The 18,390-nt window shown below is 45.6% G+C and overlaps 1 protein-coding gene across 3 annotated transcripts in view; it reads right to left on the bottom strand.

Moving 5' to 3' along the window:
* Nucleotides 1–3,568: 3,568 nt before the first annotated feature.
* The window catches only part of DAB2 (DAB adaptor protein 2), a 37,180-nt gene continuing 22,358 nt past the window's right edge, over nt 3,569–18,390 (bottom strand). The window contains exons 5-15 of one of the 3 annotated variants that reach the window (XM_081212787.1): nt 18,166–18,297; nt 16,880–16,963; nt 15,642–15,668; nt 15,425–15,472; nt 15,020–15,082; nt 13,206–13,856; nt 12,288–12,438; nt 8,837–9,487; nt 7,990–8,102; nt 6,943–7,017; nt 3,569–4,852 (exon numbers count right to left, since the gene is read on the bottom strand). In XM_081212787.1, the coding sequence (XP_081068913.1) occupies nt 6,952–7,017; nt 7,990–8,102; nt 8,837–9,487; nt 12,288–12,438; nt 13,206–13,856; nt 15,020–15,082; nt 15,425–15,472; nt 15,642–15,668; nt 16,880–16,963; nt 18,166–18,297 (1,986 nt within the window). In that variant the 3' untranslated portion in view covers nt 3,569–4,852; nt 6,943–6,951. The remainder of the gene's footprint in view (nt 4,853–6,942; nt 7,018–7,989; nt 8,103–8,836; nt 9,488–12,287; nt 12,439–13,205; nt 13,857–15,019; nt 15,083–15,424; nt 15,473–15,641; nt 15,669–16,879; nt 16,964–18,165; nt 18,298–18,390) is intronic. The other 2 variants (XM_081212788.1, XM_081212789.1) reach the window with 2 other exon arrangements.

The raw sequence follows: 18,390 nt of genomic DNA, 5'->3' as shown, positions 1-18,390 counted from the left end.
AGATTACGTGACTACCGCTCTTAACCACTACACCACACTGGCACACAAGGAGAGGGTCTTCTATGAGCCAGCCCAAAACCTTTTGCTAGTTATAGTGGGGTAATAAAGCTGGGGGTGGGGGTGGGAATCACACCTGGCAATTGATGCACCCCTTTGGGTTCAGACAGTACATGGGGAGAAGAGCCTAGGAAGCGGTGGAGCTGTGGTCTAAACCACTGAGCCTCTTGGACTTGCCGATCAGAAGGTCAGCAGTTCAAATCCCTGCAACAGAGTGAACTCCCATTGCTCTGTCCCAGCTCTCACCAACCTAGCAGGTTGAAAGCACGCCAGTGCAAGTAGATAAATAGGTACCGCTGTGGCGGGAAGGTAAAAGGCATTTCCATGTGCTCTGGTTTCCATCACTGTGTTCCGTTGCACCAGAAGCAGTTTAGTCATACTGGCCACATGACCCAGAAAGCTGTCTGTGGACAAACGCTGGCCCCCCGTAGTCGCCTTTGACTGGACTTAACCATCCAGGGGTCCTTTAGCTTTAATACATGGGGAGAAGAGTCTAAAAAGCCTGGGATGCAAATTTTCACAGCCCTCTAGCTACCATGGAGGCTCACTTATCAAAAGTAATGTATTTAACTCTGGAAGTGTATGCTTGATTCTGACAGAAGTCAGTCTCCTAGAGCAAAATACATATCAGGAGGCTTAGTTTGGTCAGAATTGAGTACAGTGGTACCTCGGGTTACATACGCTTCAGCTTACAAACTCTGCTAACCCAGAAATATTACCCTGGGTTAAGAACTTTGCTTCAGGATGAGAACAGAAATCATGCTCTGGTGGCGTGACAGCAGCAGGAGGCCCCATTAGCCAAAGTGGTGTGTTATGATCAATCATTAGTAACAGGTTAAGAACAGTTTCAGGTTAAGAACGGACCTCTGGAACAAATTAAGTACTTAACCCAAGGTGCCACTGTATACACTTCCAGAGTTACACAAATACTGAAACCAGACATCAGAACATGCCACGGTTAGTGGAATATTCACCCCCCCCCAAGAGGGTGGGCAGGTTAGATTGGTGGGGCTTGTAGCATCACTGAGCAGGATCCATGCAGTTGCTTGATTCAAGAGGGAGTTGTATGTGGCACAGAGGCCAATGAAAACACATTTGAGATGCTATAAATCACGCTTCCTCAAACTCGGCCCTCCAGATGTTTTGAGACTACAATTCCCATCATCCCTGATCACTGGTCCGGCTAGCTAGGGATTATGGGAGTTGTAGGCCAAAAGCATCTGGAGGGCCAAGTCTGAGGAAGCCGGTCATAAATCCACCACAGAGTATCAGGCAGCAGAGATTAGTGTTAGTTCAAGGCACTGCAAGATCTGGCTTCCCTTCTGAGCCACTGTGCCATACCTGCATACTTCTGCAGGAATAGTTATGCAGTAATCTTAAACTTAACTTGGTTGTACAGAAGGTTTGACAAAGTCCCTTTTAAATATGCCCTTGTTTGGAGTAAGATTGTTTACTTTTCAGAGATACAGAGGGACATCCGATTCTTTAGCAATCACATCCAATCAAAAGAAAAATTAAACATTTACTAGCTGGTTGTTTGTGGCACTTACTTCATCCTGAACTCGGTAGCTGGGGAAGCAACTTCGAATAAATTTTTTTGTAGCTTAGAACGAAGCTTTTGAGGCAAAAAGGGCAACAGTGCAGGGTACATGCGTGAAAAAGAGAACCTTGTGATTCCCACAGCCATAGTGGGAAAGAACTTTGGCACAGTCGTGGGTTAAATCTGGTTTACACACACAAAAAAAATCAAAATGCCATTGCCAATGTCTCCAGTTGAAAGGATCAGGAGAGCCCAGTGAATTACTACCAGTCTGACAGCGCATAGGAAGCCATTTTCTACCCGGCTAGACTATTAAATCTATCCAACATTATATTATCTCCATTGACTGGTGGTAGCTGTCCATGGCTTCAGAGGGCAGCCCTTTCCCCCAAGGAGATGCCAGGGATCTTTGTATGCAAAGCTTGTGTGCTACCACCAAGCTGCCCTTTGTGTAAACCGACCTTTGCCAACCTGGTCCCCTCCAGTTGTTGCTGGACTACAATCTTGGTGCACATCACACAATAATATATTATTTATACCCCACCCATCTGGCTGAGTTTCCCCAGCCACTTTGGGTGTCTCCCAATCGAGTGTTAAAAACAATACAGCATTCAATATTAAAAACTTCCCTAAACAGGGCTGCCCTCAGATGTCTTTTAAAAATAGGATAGTTGCTTATTTCCTTGACATCTGATGGGCAGGCGTTCCACAGGGCGGGTGCGACTACCGAGAAGGCCCTCCGTCTGGTTCCCTGTAACCTCACTTCTTGCAATGAGGGAACTGCCAGGCGGCCCTTGGTGCTGGATCTCAGTATCCGGGCTAAACGATGGGGGTGGAGATGCTCCTTCAGGTATATAGGACTGAGGCCATTTAGGGCTTTAAAGGTCAGCACCAACACTTTGACAAGGATGTCAAAGCCAAATATTAACTGTTGTACCACCAGCTATGTTGCAAGCCTTTACCCCAAGTTTGAGGCATCAGCGAGAACCTAGCTGAGAGCCATATTTTCAATAGCAGCATACTGCTGTAATCAGTTAAGCCCGCATCCTGTGGACTGCATCCAATGTTCTTTGGACCCCAATAGTGGGGTAGGAGAGCTAAAAATAATGCCAATATATTTCACATCTGGCAACTAATGCGCTCCTTTGGTTTCAGATAGTACATGGGGAGACAAATCTAAAAAGCCTGGGACATAAATTTTCATGGCCCTCTAGCAGCTATGGTGACTCATTTACCAGAAGTAGTTTATTTAGTGTTACCTCTGTATATTTAATTCTGACCAAACTAAGCCTCCTGATGTATATTTTGCTCTAGGAGGCTTAGCAAACTGTCCCATCCATTCTTTAGCAACAGAGAGATGCAAGGAGCTTCCCCCATGAACGGCAGTGGCTGATGTAGGTGCACTCCCACCCCAACTGGGGAGGTGGCTAGTGGGGAGCACATACCCGCCAAACGTCCTGGGGAAAAAAGGACACCCCCTTTTTCTCACAAGATCACAAAGGCCATTTTTGGTGCCACACTCTTGCCCTGAAAAAGTGCTTTTTTGGGGGGGTGAGATCGCGGCACAGGTCACGTGACTCACCCGGGAGCGCATCCCAGAAGACGCATGTCCCAATTTTTGACACGGTGAAGTGGGGCGGCCATTTTGTGTTGTGGCTGACACCCACAATTTTTCAGAGTTCCAAATGTGCCCTGGTCCCAAAAAGTTGGCTTATGATTTGACATGCTGCACCCGCCTAAATTGCATACTGGCGCACTGAGGGAAGCAGTACTCTATCAATGTGGGTCTACATTCTAGGTGATTTAAGGACCCCAGGCTTTTATAAGCTTCTAGCTACAAATGCTTTTACACACCTGTTCAATGACTTAGACTCAGGCTACCCAAGTAAAACTACTATCATATGAAAACAAAGAGTCCTGCTTCTGGAAAACCACGTTAAAAGTTTTCACCGAACTCCCTAGAGGCAGAGGCCGCTTTTGAAATGAAGTTACATTTAATTGTCAGAGTATTTGACTACTTTTTACAATGTAACACAATCCAAAAATTCCTACATTTCCAGTCAGAGACAAATACATATAAATTGATAGCTTTGTTTCGCATTACAGGAAAAGTGCAGTAGAATATGTACAGAGCAGATTGCATAATTTACCGGCAGAACAGGTCACTACAGACAAAGTGTTTACTAGAAAGCAGATCTCTCATTATGCATTTATCTGGCCATTTAAACATGGATACCATTTTCAAGTTTGCACTGATAAACGCTGTAAAGGAGACACACACAATGCTCTTGCATCAGTTCTGCTCAGTTTGTTATTAAGCCCCTTGTTTTAATGCATTGTCACTCTGCATAGAGTTCTAGCTATACTAAACCTTGATTGCCATGATTGCAATTTTTGCTTGCTCCAAGTACAGTTGCTTTTCAATTTTTACAAGTGATAGTACATTCACAGGACCCACCCCCTTCTTTAAAGGACACCCATCTATTTCTGCATCCATCTTTTTTCAACCCTGGTTTGAAGAATCTTGCTAGAGGGTTAATAGTCAACACACTAGATGCATTAAAAAAAATAATCACTTCCAAGGTGTATCTCTCGACTATGACCACAGCCAGCCTGCATGGACATTAAGAGTCAGTCATTACACTTTTGGAACCTCCCCATTACAAGTCAAATATGGTTTTGAATGATCTTCATAACAATTCAAACATGCTTTCACTTTGACATTGCTGGAGGCAGAGAGGGTGTGAAATTGAGTTCTGTCCAGTTTTTAAAGCTTGCAGTTAAGGCTGGGAGACGTACAAGAGACCATTTTATGTTCTAGGTGACTCAGTGCTGCGAATTCATATCCCGGTTCTTTCCCCTTGTGTGGAGGTGAATACTAGTCTGTGCAGTTTCTCATCCTAGAAGGAAGTTCAGTAAAAGCCCCATTTACAGCCAAGGTTCATCCCAGCCTTGACAAAATGTGAAGTTGGCTGAAGGCCTAGGAGACACCACAGTGTTCAGTTAGTTAAATCCACTTGGGCTGAAGTTCGCCACCCAATTCCAGTTTGGTCTTTAGCAGATTCCTTCCTCGGCTTCCGATGGCTACAATCCAAGGACTCATTGCACCGTACTGCAATCCAAAAGTGGATGGCGAAGAATGAGGCAGATAATGCATGCAGAGTGAAGACAGTAACAGGGGAGGGTATCCAGTTATTCATCACATCCTTGCACCATGGCCAGTCCAGTTATTCCTCTGCTGGTTTGCAGTCATTCCTGGGTCAAGAGAACGAGAGGGAGATGGTTAGCACCACTGGGCTGAGCCACATGAAACTTGCTCTCTTGGGGTTTGCTATGTGGAACTACTGAAAAGTAATGGGTAAGAATGGGATTTGCAAATGGGAGTAGATACAGCAGCAGCAGCATGCAAAAAGTCAATCTTTACCATCACTTTTTTTTTGCTGGGGTGCTTTTGGACAATGTGGTTCGGAATATAGTAGTCCTGTAAATGGCTGGTATGAAGATAGCACTGAATGTTGTTATAACCGTAGTATGTAGGAAACTACTTAAGCAGCTGGACTGGTGACTGGGAGTGGTTGTTGAGACCATATAACACTGGTCCTGAAAGACCTACATTGGCTCCCAGTACGTTTCCAAGCACAATTCAAAGTGCTGTTGCTAACCTTTAAAGCCCTAAACGGCCTCGGCCCAGTATACCTGAAGGAGCGTCTCCACCCCCATCATTCTGCCCGGACACTGAGGTCCAGCGCCGAGGGCCTTCTGGCAGTTCCCTCACTGCGAGAAGTGAGGTTACAAGGAAGCAGGCAGAGGGCTTTCTCAGTAGTGGCGCCTGCTCTGCGGAACGCCCTCCCACCAGATGTCAAGGAAATAAACAACTATCTGACTTTTAGAAGACATCTGAAGGCAGCCCTGCTTAGGGAAGTTTTTTGATGTTTGATGTTTTATCATGTTTTTAATATTCTGTTGGGAGCCACCCAGATTGGCTGGGGAAACCCAGCCAGATGGGCAGGGTATAAATAAATTATTATTTAATAATAATAATAATAATAATAATAATAATAATAATAATAATAATAATAATAATAATTTTTAAAAAACAACCATTGGTCCAGATACTGCAGTATATTCTACATAGTCTGGCAGCTGCCCTCTAGGTTTCCAGGAAGGAATCTTTTCCAGGCCTACCTAAAGATGCTGGGGACTGAACCAAAGACCATTCACATGCGAACTAGATCTTCTGAGCTAATAGCCATCTCCTTACTTAGCACCATATCCCTACTGAGCAACATTAAGGACCAAAACTGGTGTCCATCCTGCTCTGGGCAAGGCTTACTCCCCACCAAAGCAGTATACATATTTTGTTCTGGGTGCTTCTTGATCCTTCACCAGCTGACCTGGCCTGCCTGCTACCACCATTTGTGGATGGCGTAACCATAGAATCATAGAATCATAGAGTTGGAAGAGACCACAAGGGCCATCGAGTCCAACCCCCTGCCAAGCAGGAAACACCATCAGAGCACTCCTGACATATGGTTGTCAAGCCTCTGCTTAAAGACCTCCAAAGTAGGAGACTCCACCACACTCCTTGGCAGCAAATTCCACTGTTGAACGGCTCTTACTGTCAGGAAGTTCTTCCTAATGTTTAGGTGGAATCTTCTTTCTTGTAGTTTGGATCCATTGCTCCGTGTCCGCTTCTCTGGAGCAGCAGAAAACAACCTTTCTCCCTCCTCTATGTGACATCCTTTTATATATTTGAACATGGCTATCATATCACCCCTTAACCTCCTCTTCTCCAGGCTAAACATGCCCAGCTCCCTTAGCCGTTCCTCATAAGGCATCGTTTCCAGGCCTTTGACCATTTGGGTGGCCCTCCTCTGGACACGTTCCAGTTTGTCAGTGTCCTTCTTGAACTGTGGTGCCCAGAACTGGACACAGTACTCCAGGTGAGGTCTGACTAGAGCAGAATACAAACCAAACCATAGCTCCATGCTCAGATGACCTCACAGCTGGTTTTCTACAATGCTTTGGGACTGCTCCTTAGTGCAGGACTCAACCACTAGAATGTCCATTGGTACAGCCAGAGTTGTGACTTTGGTAGCCTGTTCACATCTGTGTGCAATGTAAGGAGCTCACGGTCCCAACATTTATAAAGCCTTAAATGACACAACACCAATTGTGGTGGTTTGAATCCTGGTCTCCCAGATCCCAGCTCAAAACTCGAACTGCTAACCCACATTGACTCTCCACACAGTTGCCTCTTTTACCTCCTAGCATGACCCCAGTTTTGGCTTTTTTAGATCGTGTCAGGTTCAGGATCAACAGCCACCCCTCTAAGAGACACTTACCTATCAAGCTTACGCAAACGGGTTTCCAAAAGGATCACCAAATGGAGCAGAAGCCAGCTGGTGCGGCACGGCAGTCTAGAAAGAAGGAGGCTGCTTTATTTATGCACAATTTGGAAGTCTTTTTGCAGGCAAGTTGCAAATACTTGAATACCCTATGCTTGCCAGCTGTGTTGAGTTGGCAAATATCTTATTCGATCTAAGCTTCTCACATCCAGTAAGGTTGCAGCAGCTTGTTCAGAGGCAGTTCATGCTTCTTAAGTGAGAGTTGTGGTTGACGTCAACCCCCATCACCAGCTGCAATATCTAGAGTACAGATCTCTTGCAGGTGACAGGCGATGCAAGCAACAGTTCCGTTCAAGGCTCCTTCAGAAACTGGGTGTTGGGTATTGTGTTATTGTGTGTGTGTGTGTGTGTACACACACACACACACACACAGAGAGAGAGAGAGAGAGAGAGAGAGAGAGAGGTGGTGGTGGAGGAAAAAATGCACAGCGCTTCCAATATGGCACCATATACTATGGTGGTTTGGTCTTACAGCAAAGTGTTGCTCATGCCACTGAATTATGCAAACATACAACCCCTGCCAATTATTTTGGTCAAGGATCAGTGCAGTCTGCAGGCTGATAGCTAACAAGCATGTTGCTTGAGTGTGCCTTCCATTCTAACCACGGGTCGAAGGGTGCTTGATTATTCTTACATCTATCCTCTTTTTAAAAAAAGTATATATATATATGCATGGAGCCTTCAATGAATAAGCCATAGCGGTTGGTGTTAACACACTCTTATCTTTACAGATTGCCAGCTTTAAGCTACACTATAAACACTTTTGATCATGCTGTCATGTTCGAATAGCAAGAGCCAAGACAGATCATTTTACAGTTATCCTGCCACCTGCACTTGGGTTAACTGGGGACAGTGCCAGCTTTTGTTAGAAGGCAATAGGACCCCAGGGGTGCTTCAACTCTGGAGAAAGAAGTGGTCCATAATTTACAGCCAACAGAAGTACAGCCACACATACATAGAAGTGAAGTTTGCTCTGCCACTTACCGAGTTTAGCGATGGAACAGCGAAAGGGTCTGTCTTGAAAGGGTTTTCAAATAGGTCTTCAGCAGGCTTGGCAGTTGGCACAGTGTTTGGCCTGAGAACAGGATTTGGTGGCACTGCAATGCAGAACAGACTTATTTTTAAACCACCAGACACTGTAAGCCACCCATTTCACATAACACAGCAAACACAGCCACACTTGGCACCAAGTGCTGTGTTTTTCTGCTGAGGGCACACATTGCAGGTGGATCAGTGGACATCACCATTTAGTTTACACAGCCAATATGGAACCTGGGGGGGACGGACTGTGCCCACAGACACCTTCTCTGGGGGCCATCATCACCCTGAAATTAGTCACTGAAGCAAGCTTTCTACTTCAGTTGTGGTGTAGCATGGCACCCACAATTGTTCCTCCAGTTTTCAAATGTGCCCACGGGCCCAAAAAGAAGATGCTAACCATCTGCCCATCCCAGGTTAAAGCACACATCCACCTGCCCCAGAGACTACATAAAAATATGCAGCATGTCCACTGAAATACAGTGGAACCTTGGTTTTTGAGCACCTCGGAAGCCGAATGTTTTGGAAGCCAAATGCCGAAAACCCGGAACTAAGTGCTTCTGTTTTTGAAGGCGCCTCAGAAGCCAAACGGCTTCTGCTGCAAGTTTTTCAATTTTCTCAGTGGAAATTGCTGACAGCCCTTTGCGCCTCGGTTGTCAGATGTTTCAGAAGTAGAACGGTCTTCCAGAACGGATTACGTTCGACAACCGAGGTTCCACTGTATGCGTCTTCTGTGAGGGGGAGGAGAAAGGTCAGAACTTTAAGGTTCCCTCAAGGAATATAGCAGATTTACCACCAGTTTTTGTAGCCAGCCAGCTAGCTTCAAAGTCATCGTGGTCAGCCAACTCTTGAGGAACCCCCACTTTGTTACTGAAATAACTGGCAAAGGCTCCAGAAGCTTCCGACAGACCTTGTTGCTGCTGCTGCTCTGCCCTCCTCGCAGGCACGGCGGGCAGTTTCGCCAGCTGGAAGTCTTTGAACATGGCTTTTACATCCTTTATTTCCTTATCACCAAGCGGATCCAAAGCAGTGAAGGCGTCGCTTTCCTTCTTGGGCAACTCCTTCTGAGGTGCAGTTCTGGGAGGCAACTGAGGAGGGCTTCTAGCAGGCAACAGAGAGGGGCCTTGGGATGCGAGCGGAGGTGGGAATATGGCAGGCTGGAAAGGGTTCCCAGTGCTGGAGGGCTGGACCCACGCAGTAGGAGGAGGACCCCGTACAGGCTGACCCCAGAGATCAAGAGCTGGAGCCTGGATCGGGGCTCCCAAGGACAATGGTGGCTGACTCCAGCTGGGAGCTTGTGGAGCAGCGTCAAAGCCAGGAGGCTGAGGGAAGCTTGCTGGCTGAACACCCAAAACAGATCCAGGAAAGGCTGAAGAAGGCTGGTTGAAGATTGCAGGTTGGGGACCCCAGGCTGGTGTTGGAGAAGCAGTTGAGGGCAGGCCACCTGGGGAGAAAAAGCCCACACATCAATAAGTTATGCTGCTCTCTCATCAGGCAACTCCAAAAACACCTTAGTTGGGGGGAAAAGCACATTTCCAAGCACAATTCAAAGTGTTGGTGCTGACCTTTAAAGCCCTAAATGGCCTCAGCCTAATATACCTGAAGGAGCGTCTCCACCCCCATCGTTCAGCCCAGACACTGAGGTCCAGCTCCGAGGGCCTTCTCTTGGTTCCCTCCCTGAGAGAAGTGAGGCTACAGGGAACCAGGCAGAGGGCCTTCTTGGTGGTGGTGCCCACCCAGTGGAAGGCCATCCCATCAGATGTCAAGGCAATAAACAACTACATGACTTTCATAATACATCTGCAGGCAGCCCTGCTTTGTTGTTGTTTAGTCATGTCTGACTCTTCGTGACCCCATGGACCAGAGAAGGCCAGGCACTCCTGTCTTCCACTGCCTCCCGCAGTTTGGTCAAACTCATGTTCGTAGCTTCGAGAACACTGTCCAACCATCTCATCCTCTGTCGTCCCCTTCTCCTTGTGCCCTCCATCTTTCCCAACATCAGGGTCTTTTCCAGGGAGTCTTCTCTTCTCAAGAGGTAGCCAAAGTATTGGAGCCTCAGCTTCAGGATCTGAAGCTTAGGGAAGTTAAAAATGTTTGATGTTTTATTGTGTTTTTAATATTCTGTTGGGAGCCACCCAGAGTGTCTGGGAGACCCGGCCAGATGGGCAGGGTATAAGTAATTAATTATTATTATTATTGCACATACCAGCACAAGGTTTAAATCTATCTGTATTAAAGACTCAAGAGCCCCACTAGATCAGGGCATAGGCTTATCTAGGCCAGCATACTTCTCACAGTGGCGAATCAGATGCCCATGGGAAACCTGGGAGCAGCGCCTGAGCAGCTACAGTGTTCTCCCCACTTGAAATTCCCAGAAAACTGTATTCAAAAAGGTATAATGGCAAAACCCTTCCCCTGGTAATATTGGGTTTGCCACAACTTTTTTTGTCACAAGCCTTGCCAAGGTAAGTAGTTGAGGATCAAAGTCGTTTTTCCTGCAAGGAACACAGTCCCTCAGCTTCATTATTTCTCCATCCTAATAAAAAGACTAACGCCTCTTGATTATCACCATTTGGCAGGAGGAATTCAACTAGATGCCTGGAAACTTAGCCTTCCCAGGAAGACGTTTGAACACCCCAGAAGCAAATTAAGATGATGAATGCTCAACAACAACAAAAAAGATCTAATCTAACCTCTGCATAAACTTTGTGCATGCAAATCAGAACGAATGCTCAACCAACAGGTCATTCAGAGAAGCCACCTTACCACGGCAACATGGTTCCCAAACAGTTTATTCCTGCCCCCAAACAAGTTCCTTTGCTCAGTTAATCCTGGCTTACCTTAAAGACTAGTGCCAGCTCCACTACTAAAAACAAGCACCTGATGGAGGAACACACCTGCCTGGGATACACGTACAGGGAGGTGCAGAGGCTGCCCACCCCCTCCTCATATTAGCAGTGCAAGGCTAACAGTTTCAAATCTCCATTTAATTTAAACTTCTGTGCCTGGATTGATCTGTGCTGTTCATTTATGTGTGTGGGGGGGATGTAATGTGTTTACTTGAGGATCCTAATTATGAAGTTTTATTCTGGAATTATATATAGGGTTGCTATATTTCAAAAAGTAAAAACCAGAACACCCCCAAAATTGTATTTACATAAAAAACCACCATTTTTATTAATTTTTTCAAAAATAATAATAAAATAAGGACACAAAAATCAAACCACCATCTAACATTTATACTTCTAATTAAAAAATCCTACTATTTTACAAACCTTTTCAGGTTCTTTAAACCTCAATACTTCCTTCCACCCCCTTCTACTGGTTCTTTACATCTTACATCATTCTCTGCATTTTGTTATCATTTTTACCCACTTGTTACACCTTTGCATTCTCTAATTCCTTACTACTTACAAGTGCTTAATATAAACCTGCCAACGTATTAACTTGTTTACAGTATTTCTGCACATACACAATAAATTTTCCCATTCTTTTTTAAGCTTCTCATTGTCAGAATGTCTGGGTTTTGCCATCAGTTTTGCCATTTCTGCATAGCCTATAAGTTTTACTTGCCATTCTTCTATTGTTGGCAAAAATGAGCCAGTTTAGCCTAGCGGTTACTTCAGAGCAATCTTTGCAGGTTTTTTAAGGTAAATTTCGGTAATTCCCCCAGATGTCAATTCTGCCTTTGAAATCCCGGTAATGACTGGGAAAATCTGGACGTATGGCAGCCTTAATTATATACCACTTTGTGGAGGCTGTTATGCCCTGAAAAGACAGGCTAGAAATCTTTCCATAAAATATAGTGAGCTTACTGGTACTTCTACCCCCAAGTGTCTCTACAGGACTTAAATCATGCCCTAGAATTATGATAGTTTTTTTGTTTTTTAACCTTCAGAAATTCTACAACTCAGCTTATAAAGCGGATCACCTAAGAAGCTTAAACCATGGGTGGGGAAACCTATGGCCTGTTGAGTAAAGCCCTTCCCAATGTCTTACCGTCTTTCTGGATCTCACAATATGTGCCTTTGAACTGAACACAAAAAACCAGACTGCATAAGACAAGATACAGACATTAAATTGCTTTGCAACGAAGGTACACACAGATCCATCAACATGGCTTTCCAGATGTTGGGACTGCAACCCCACAAGCCATTGGCCACACTGACTGGTGCTCATGGGACTTGTAGCCCGAGAACAGGATTCCCCATCCCTGCCTCAAGGAAAGAACAGACTTTACTAACCTAGTACAGGCATGGGTGCTGCTACAGGAGCACTAGTGTTGAACAGGTCTAGAGGATTGGTCTGTGCAGGTGGAGGCGGCGCGGCAGTTGTCAGAGTGCTTGTTGCAGGAGCAAAGATGCCTGAGCCAAACAGGTCACTACTGGCTGAACCCTGGAAATGTGTTGGTGGGGAAGACACACCAGGCATAATGGTTATATATGTACAGGAAGTTAAACATTGCCCAGATTGCTATTACAAGCACTACAACCCCCCCCCCAAACTGTCCTATAGGCTGAATGGCTGAAGAGTCCTATAGTGTGCATCTAAGTTAAATCGATTCTTATTAAAGATGAGTGTGGGCTCCCATCTACAGCAGAGATGGAGAACCTGTAGGACGTTTTAGACTGCAGTACCCATCAGGCCCAGCCAGCATAGTCAACGGTCAGGGACAATGGGTTTTGTAGTCCAGCGACTTCTGGAGGGCAACAAGTTACCCACCTTTGGTCGACAATATTCTCTGTCAGTTCTGTACGGTAGCAACCAAGAAGGGCTGCAGCCAAATAGAGATATTTTATATTGCAAGGCCGATGCAACACCTCGACACCTTGTTACTGAACTACACCAATGATCTCCCCAAAACTTCATTCAACACATGCATTAGGAGTTTAAGCGTCTTACTTACCAGAGCTACAGAGACATGGCAGCATTAGGAGGAGAGAGGAAAGTTAGGATTAGAAAGAATGATTGATGTACACAGAAAGCCAAGCCACAGAGTTTAAGGTTTGCTATGGCTATGACCGACAGCTTATAAGAGGACCGAAGGCAAGCTAGTTCTCTGCCAGCAGAGGTTTTGTTGAGGAAGGGGGAGGGAAATCCCTTCACCTAGTCCAAGTAGGAAAACATGCATGTCACCACTCTGTGCATGCACCATTGTTCACCTTAACAGTCCTCCTTCCTCTTCCTGGCTTGGTGCTTTGGGGAGGTGGGCTAATCGTGATAGAGTCATGCGACATCAATTGGCCGTTGCTATCGGAGTCTAGCCGTAATCCATTTTGCACTGGTAATCCTTTGGAAGAGCTCTCCAGAAAGACATTTACTGGGGACGTGGCAGGGAAGCCGTTCTGTTCTCTCTCCGGCACCCCATTTGGAGTCCTCGTGGCTAGTTGGGCAGGCTTACTCTCAAGCAGCCACTGGCTGGCTGGCATTTCCTGCTTGCCAGTTCGGTTGGAGATCTGGTCAAACTCTTGCCCAAAGTAGTCTACATCCCCATTCATACCACCGCTCCCCATGGGGCTAGTCACAACACTTCCCATCTTCTGGCTGGGAGGCTTCAGAGAAGAATCAATTGGGGGCTGCGACAATCGGTCGGGTTGCGTGAAAGGGTCATCCCTGAAAGGGTCAGGATTTGGGGCGGGGAAGAAGCTGAGATTTGCAGAGAAAGCATTGTCAGGCAAGAAAGGTGGCTGCAGCTTGGACAGTGGTAGGGGAGGCGCGATGTCATTCAAGAAAATATCCTCCTCTTTGAGAGAAGTCGGAGGGGCCTCAATTTCAGAATTTAAATCCACTAACAGGATCTCTTTATCCTCCTCCTATTAGGTTTGAGAGAGAAGACTGATTAGCAGAAGAGACACTGTAGACAATGTGCAAGAGAGTCTCATGTGCTTATTAAAAATCACAGAGCAAGCAGAATGGCAATGGACTCCAGCAATTCTTAAAATAAGAAACCTGTGAACTACACACTCCCATGCCCTCACATTTGATAGGTAACCCTGTAGTGAATTTTGTGCACTTATTGGACAATCAACCAGGAGATTTGAAGATCAGGAGCATCAGTTCTGAAGTTGTGGTAAAGAGAGAATGTTTACACAATGCTGAGTGGAGTCTGGTCCATTAGGGAAAATGGAAACCACTAACCTCAGTCTGCTCTTGGCCAACTCCCATGGGCCTAACTTTGTATTTAGGTTCAGCCCAGGGGGTAGCCCCAGATATCAACTTTCTCCTCCTTGTGGATAGGACCCCTAATGCCATGGTGGCCTGTCTGGAAAAACCACAAGTACTTGCGCCCAAGAGTTGCAATCTTCCCAAAGGCATCTGACTAGGAAGCCTGAACATGGCGGCAATTGTGGTCACGTAAATCCAACCAGGATTCTCAGTGCTTCGTACTTCTCCTAGTTTCCTTCTCAACCCTTGCTCGGAATATCTTAGAGAAGCACATTGTACTTTTGCATATATTCCCTGTCCCAATGCATCCAGCTACATGTATGTAGGGATTTTAAAATACTGGTTCACAGCTTTGGTTCCGGTGGCAGTGTTCGAATCCCTGTATAGTGTATTTAGTATGGCTGAGCCAATCTCTAAAGCATATTCTCTTCCACTAAACTACGGTAACATGTATGGTGCCTTCCAGATACTCCCCACCAGTTGCAGTGAGCATGGCCAATAGTCAGGGATGATGGGAGTTGAAGGGCACCATTTTAGCTACCCCTCTACTAAGTCAATGCCATCCTGCCAACATGGCAATTCCTGATAGGTACAAATGGGCAATGGGCCCAATTTCATGCATCTTACTCTGGGGGGTGGGACTGTGTTCACATTTATATATAGAAAAGTTCAATCATATGGATAGGTAGTCAACTGCTCATCTGAAACCACCCCTAAGCATCCAAGACAGGCCAGTCCTTAGAAGATTTCTCCTACCATTAAGTCATTTTAAAAGCTATCAACAGTACAAATCCAAGTCTTTACTACTCACTGAGGGGCTGTTCAGGTCAGGAGGAGTAGACATGTCTCCAAACAGATCCATCTGCTCCACACCCTTTAAGAACAAAATAGACAGAAAATTAAAATCTATCATACACCTCAGCCTGCAAGGTCATTCGAGTCTAACCAAGAGCGTGCTTGGAAGCCCAAGTCTCTGTGGTCTACTTCTCTGTAGTAGTTCAGTTTGTTCAGTCAATCAACTGGCTGCTCATATGTGAAACCTCTCTAGGGACCTTGGGTGTGGTCTCAAAGCAGAAGAGGCCACTATTTTGTTGAAGTCAACCAGGGCTGGTCAGTGCCTGGGTGGGTGACTATCTGGAAACCACATGGATTCCTCACTGGTCCCATGACGGGGGGAGGGGGAGGCATGATACAGAAGAAAAAAGAAATCACATACCAGCTTTATTTTGTCGGCTCGTTCAGTAGCTGTTTCATCACTGCCATTCTGGAACAAAGGAGAGAGAATGTGGTTTTTTGGGTCTCTGCTACACAGATACTCAATAAGAATAAGCTTTCCCCCAATTTCACATTGCTTGTAAGCAGCAAATGTACTTAAAAGTCTAACAGGCAATTGCATTTGGTTTTTCAGGCCTAAAGATCAATTTGTTTCTTACCTCAACAGGTTTATTGGCCTCTTCGTTCTGAAAAAAAAGAAAAAAGACATCATGCCATCAACATTTATAGAAAAGCTTTATATGTTTGTCCATGTCTACACCGATGGGCAGCAGTTGTCCAAGGCCAATGTCTGCCCCATCACCTGCTACCTGAACTAGAGCATGCACAACTCATAGATGGGATCTGCTTGGTGCAAGGTATGTTCTTCACTATCAAGCTATGGTCCCTTCCCTTAAGGGAAGGGATATAATAAATAAATAAATAATAATAATAATAATAATAATAATAATAATAATAATAATATATTATTTGTACCCCGCCCATCTGGCTGGGTTTCCTCAGCCACTCTGGGCGGCTTCCAACAAAGATGAAAAATACACTAAAATGTCACATATTAAAAACTTCCCTGAACAGGGCTGCCTTCAGATGTCTTCTGAATGTCAGGTAGTTGTTTATCGCTTTGACATCTGATGGGAGGGCGTTCCACAGGGCAGGCGCCACTACCGAGAAGGCCCTCTGCCTGGTTCCCTGTAACTTGGCCTCTCGCAGTGAGGGAACCGCCAGAAGGCCCTCGGAGCTGGACCTCAGTGTCCGGGCAGAACGATGGGGGTGGAGACGCTCCTTCAGATATACTGGACCGAGGCCGTTTAGGGCTTTAAAGGTCAGCACCAACACTTTGAATTGTGCTCGGAAACGTACTGGGAGCCAATGTAGGTCTTTCAAGACCGGTGTTATGTGGTCTCGGCGGCCGCTCCCAGTCACCATATTACATGTTGGAACTGCTGAGATGCAACTCAGATTGCACTGCAGGCAACTCTGTCTGCATGGGAAGGAGCAGACTGAGGAACCTCCAAGCTTCCTAGTCTGTCCTTTAACCTGTGCTCAATTTCCTTCAGGCTAGACTGATACTTTTAGGGTTGTTGACCTTGTTTCCTACTTACTTTTTTACACCCTCACCCTGGAACAGATCTTCCAACCCAAATAGATGAATTCATTTTCCTTTTTACCCCATTACCTTGTTGACTGATCTTCTGTACTTGAAGAGTGGACTTATCTGGGAGTAAGTGGTATTGCCAAGTTTAGACAGGCTCCTTCCAGCTGTGTAGGATTTATCTTAGATCAACCAAGTTCATGGTTCAGTCACTGCCACTTTAGATCAATAGCAGGTTTCATTTATCTTAGGTATGGCTACTGAGCAGCCTATAAATCTGGAAAACTTAAAAACAGGCAGCATTACCTTTCGCTTGTCACCCTCTTCTTTTTTCTTCATGTTATAGATTACTTGGAATAGATCCTTCAGATCTACTACTAGAGGTTCAGCCTAGAAGAGAATAACAGGCAGTGAGTGAGTGAGTGAATGGACAGGACTTAGATTTCCACTTTGTGGCAGAATTCACAGTTCAGCTCATTTCCAAATGGAGTGGAATAGAATTCAAGGAACAGAATTAAAGGCCTATACTAGTGGCATTTTCTCCCAGTGTTCCAATTTCCTGCTGTGTTTAGAGTGCCCTAGATTTTACTTTCTTGGGTTCCATGATCACTGCAGATGGTGACAGCAGTCATGAAATTAAAAGATGCCTGCTTCTTGGGAGAAAAGCAATGACAAACCTAGACAGCATCTTAAAAAGCAGAGACATCACCTTGCCGACAAAGATCCATATAGTTAAAGCTGTGGTTTTCCCTGTAGTGATGTATGGAACTGAGAGCTGGACCATAAAAAAGGCTGATCACCAGAGAATTGATGCTTTTGAATTATGGTGCTAGAGGAGACTCTTGAGAGTCCCATGGACTGCAAGAAGATCAAACCTATCCATTCTGAAGGAAATCAGCCCTGAGTGCTCACTGGAAGGACAGATCCTGAAGCTGAGGCTCCAATTCTTTGGCCACCTCATGAGAAGACTCCCTGGAAAAGACCCTGGTGTTGGGAAAGATGGAGGGCACAAGGAGAAGGGGACGACAGAGGACGAGATGGTTGGATAGTGTTCTCGAAGCTACCAGCATGTGTTTGACCAAACTGTGGGAGGCAGTGGAAGACACGAGTGCCTGGCGTGCTCTGGTCCATGGGGTCACGAAGAGTCGGCCACGACTAAACAACAACAACAAATGCCCAAACAGGCTGAGAGTTGGTGATTGGCCCATGGCTACCCAATGAGCTTCATGACCAAGTGGGGATTTAAACCCTGGTCTACCAGGTCTTAGTCTCTAACCACTGCACCACACTGGTCTTGCTCAACATTTCTCCAACCCCTGCAACCTATTAAATATGTAGCAAATGCCAAGCCTCAGAGATAAGCAATTTAAGAGTACATCTAAGCTTCCAAGTTGGTGGCCAAAACACTTGTGGCAACCAATTCCCCAGTTTTAACCATACTCGGTGTGAAAATTTTGTCAATCCTGCAATTTAAGTAGAGAGCGACAGCTTCCATTTGCAATTTTCTACTGTGCAGCATTGAACATGCACCCAGAATGCTACTTAGAAGAGCAGCACATCAGCACCACTGGTCCCACGATGTAAAGTTTTACCTGCTGTGCTGTTTTGATGGCGAAGAACTGGTGCTGCCCTTCTCCTCCACAAACGTAGCCAAAGGCACGGTTGTCAGTCACATCCCGGGCTATAAAGGATATTTTGTTGACTGGATGCTCATGCTCAATAACCTGGAATCAAAGTGGATGACATGGTGCCAGACTTTAACTCTTGAAAATGTGTAAACCTTGCACTGGTGGTCTTGTAAGCCACCCTTTGCAGAG

This window comes from Podarcis bocagei (assembly GCF_964188305.1).
Source record: "Podarcis bocagei genome assembly, chromosome: 11".
Lineage (NCBI taxonomy): Eukaryota > Metazoa > Chordata > Lepidosauria > Squamata > Lacertidae > Podarcis > Podarcis bocagei.
The sequence above is the reverse complement of the archived record's forward strand: the minus strand, read 5'-3'. Positions and strand labels throughout refer to the sequence as shown.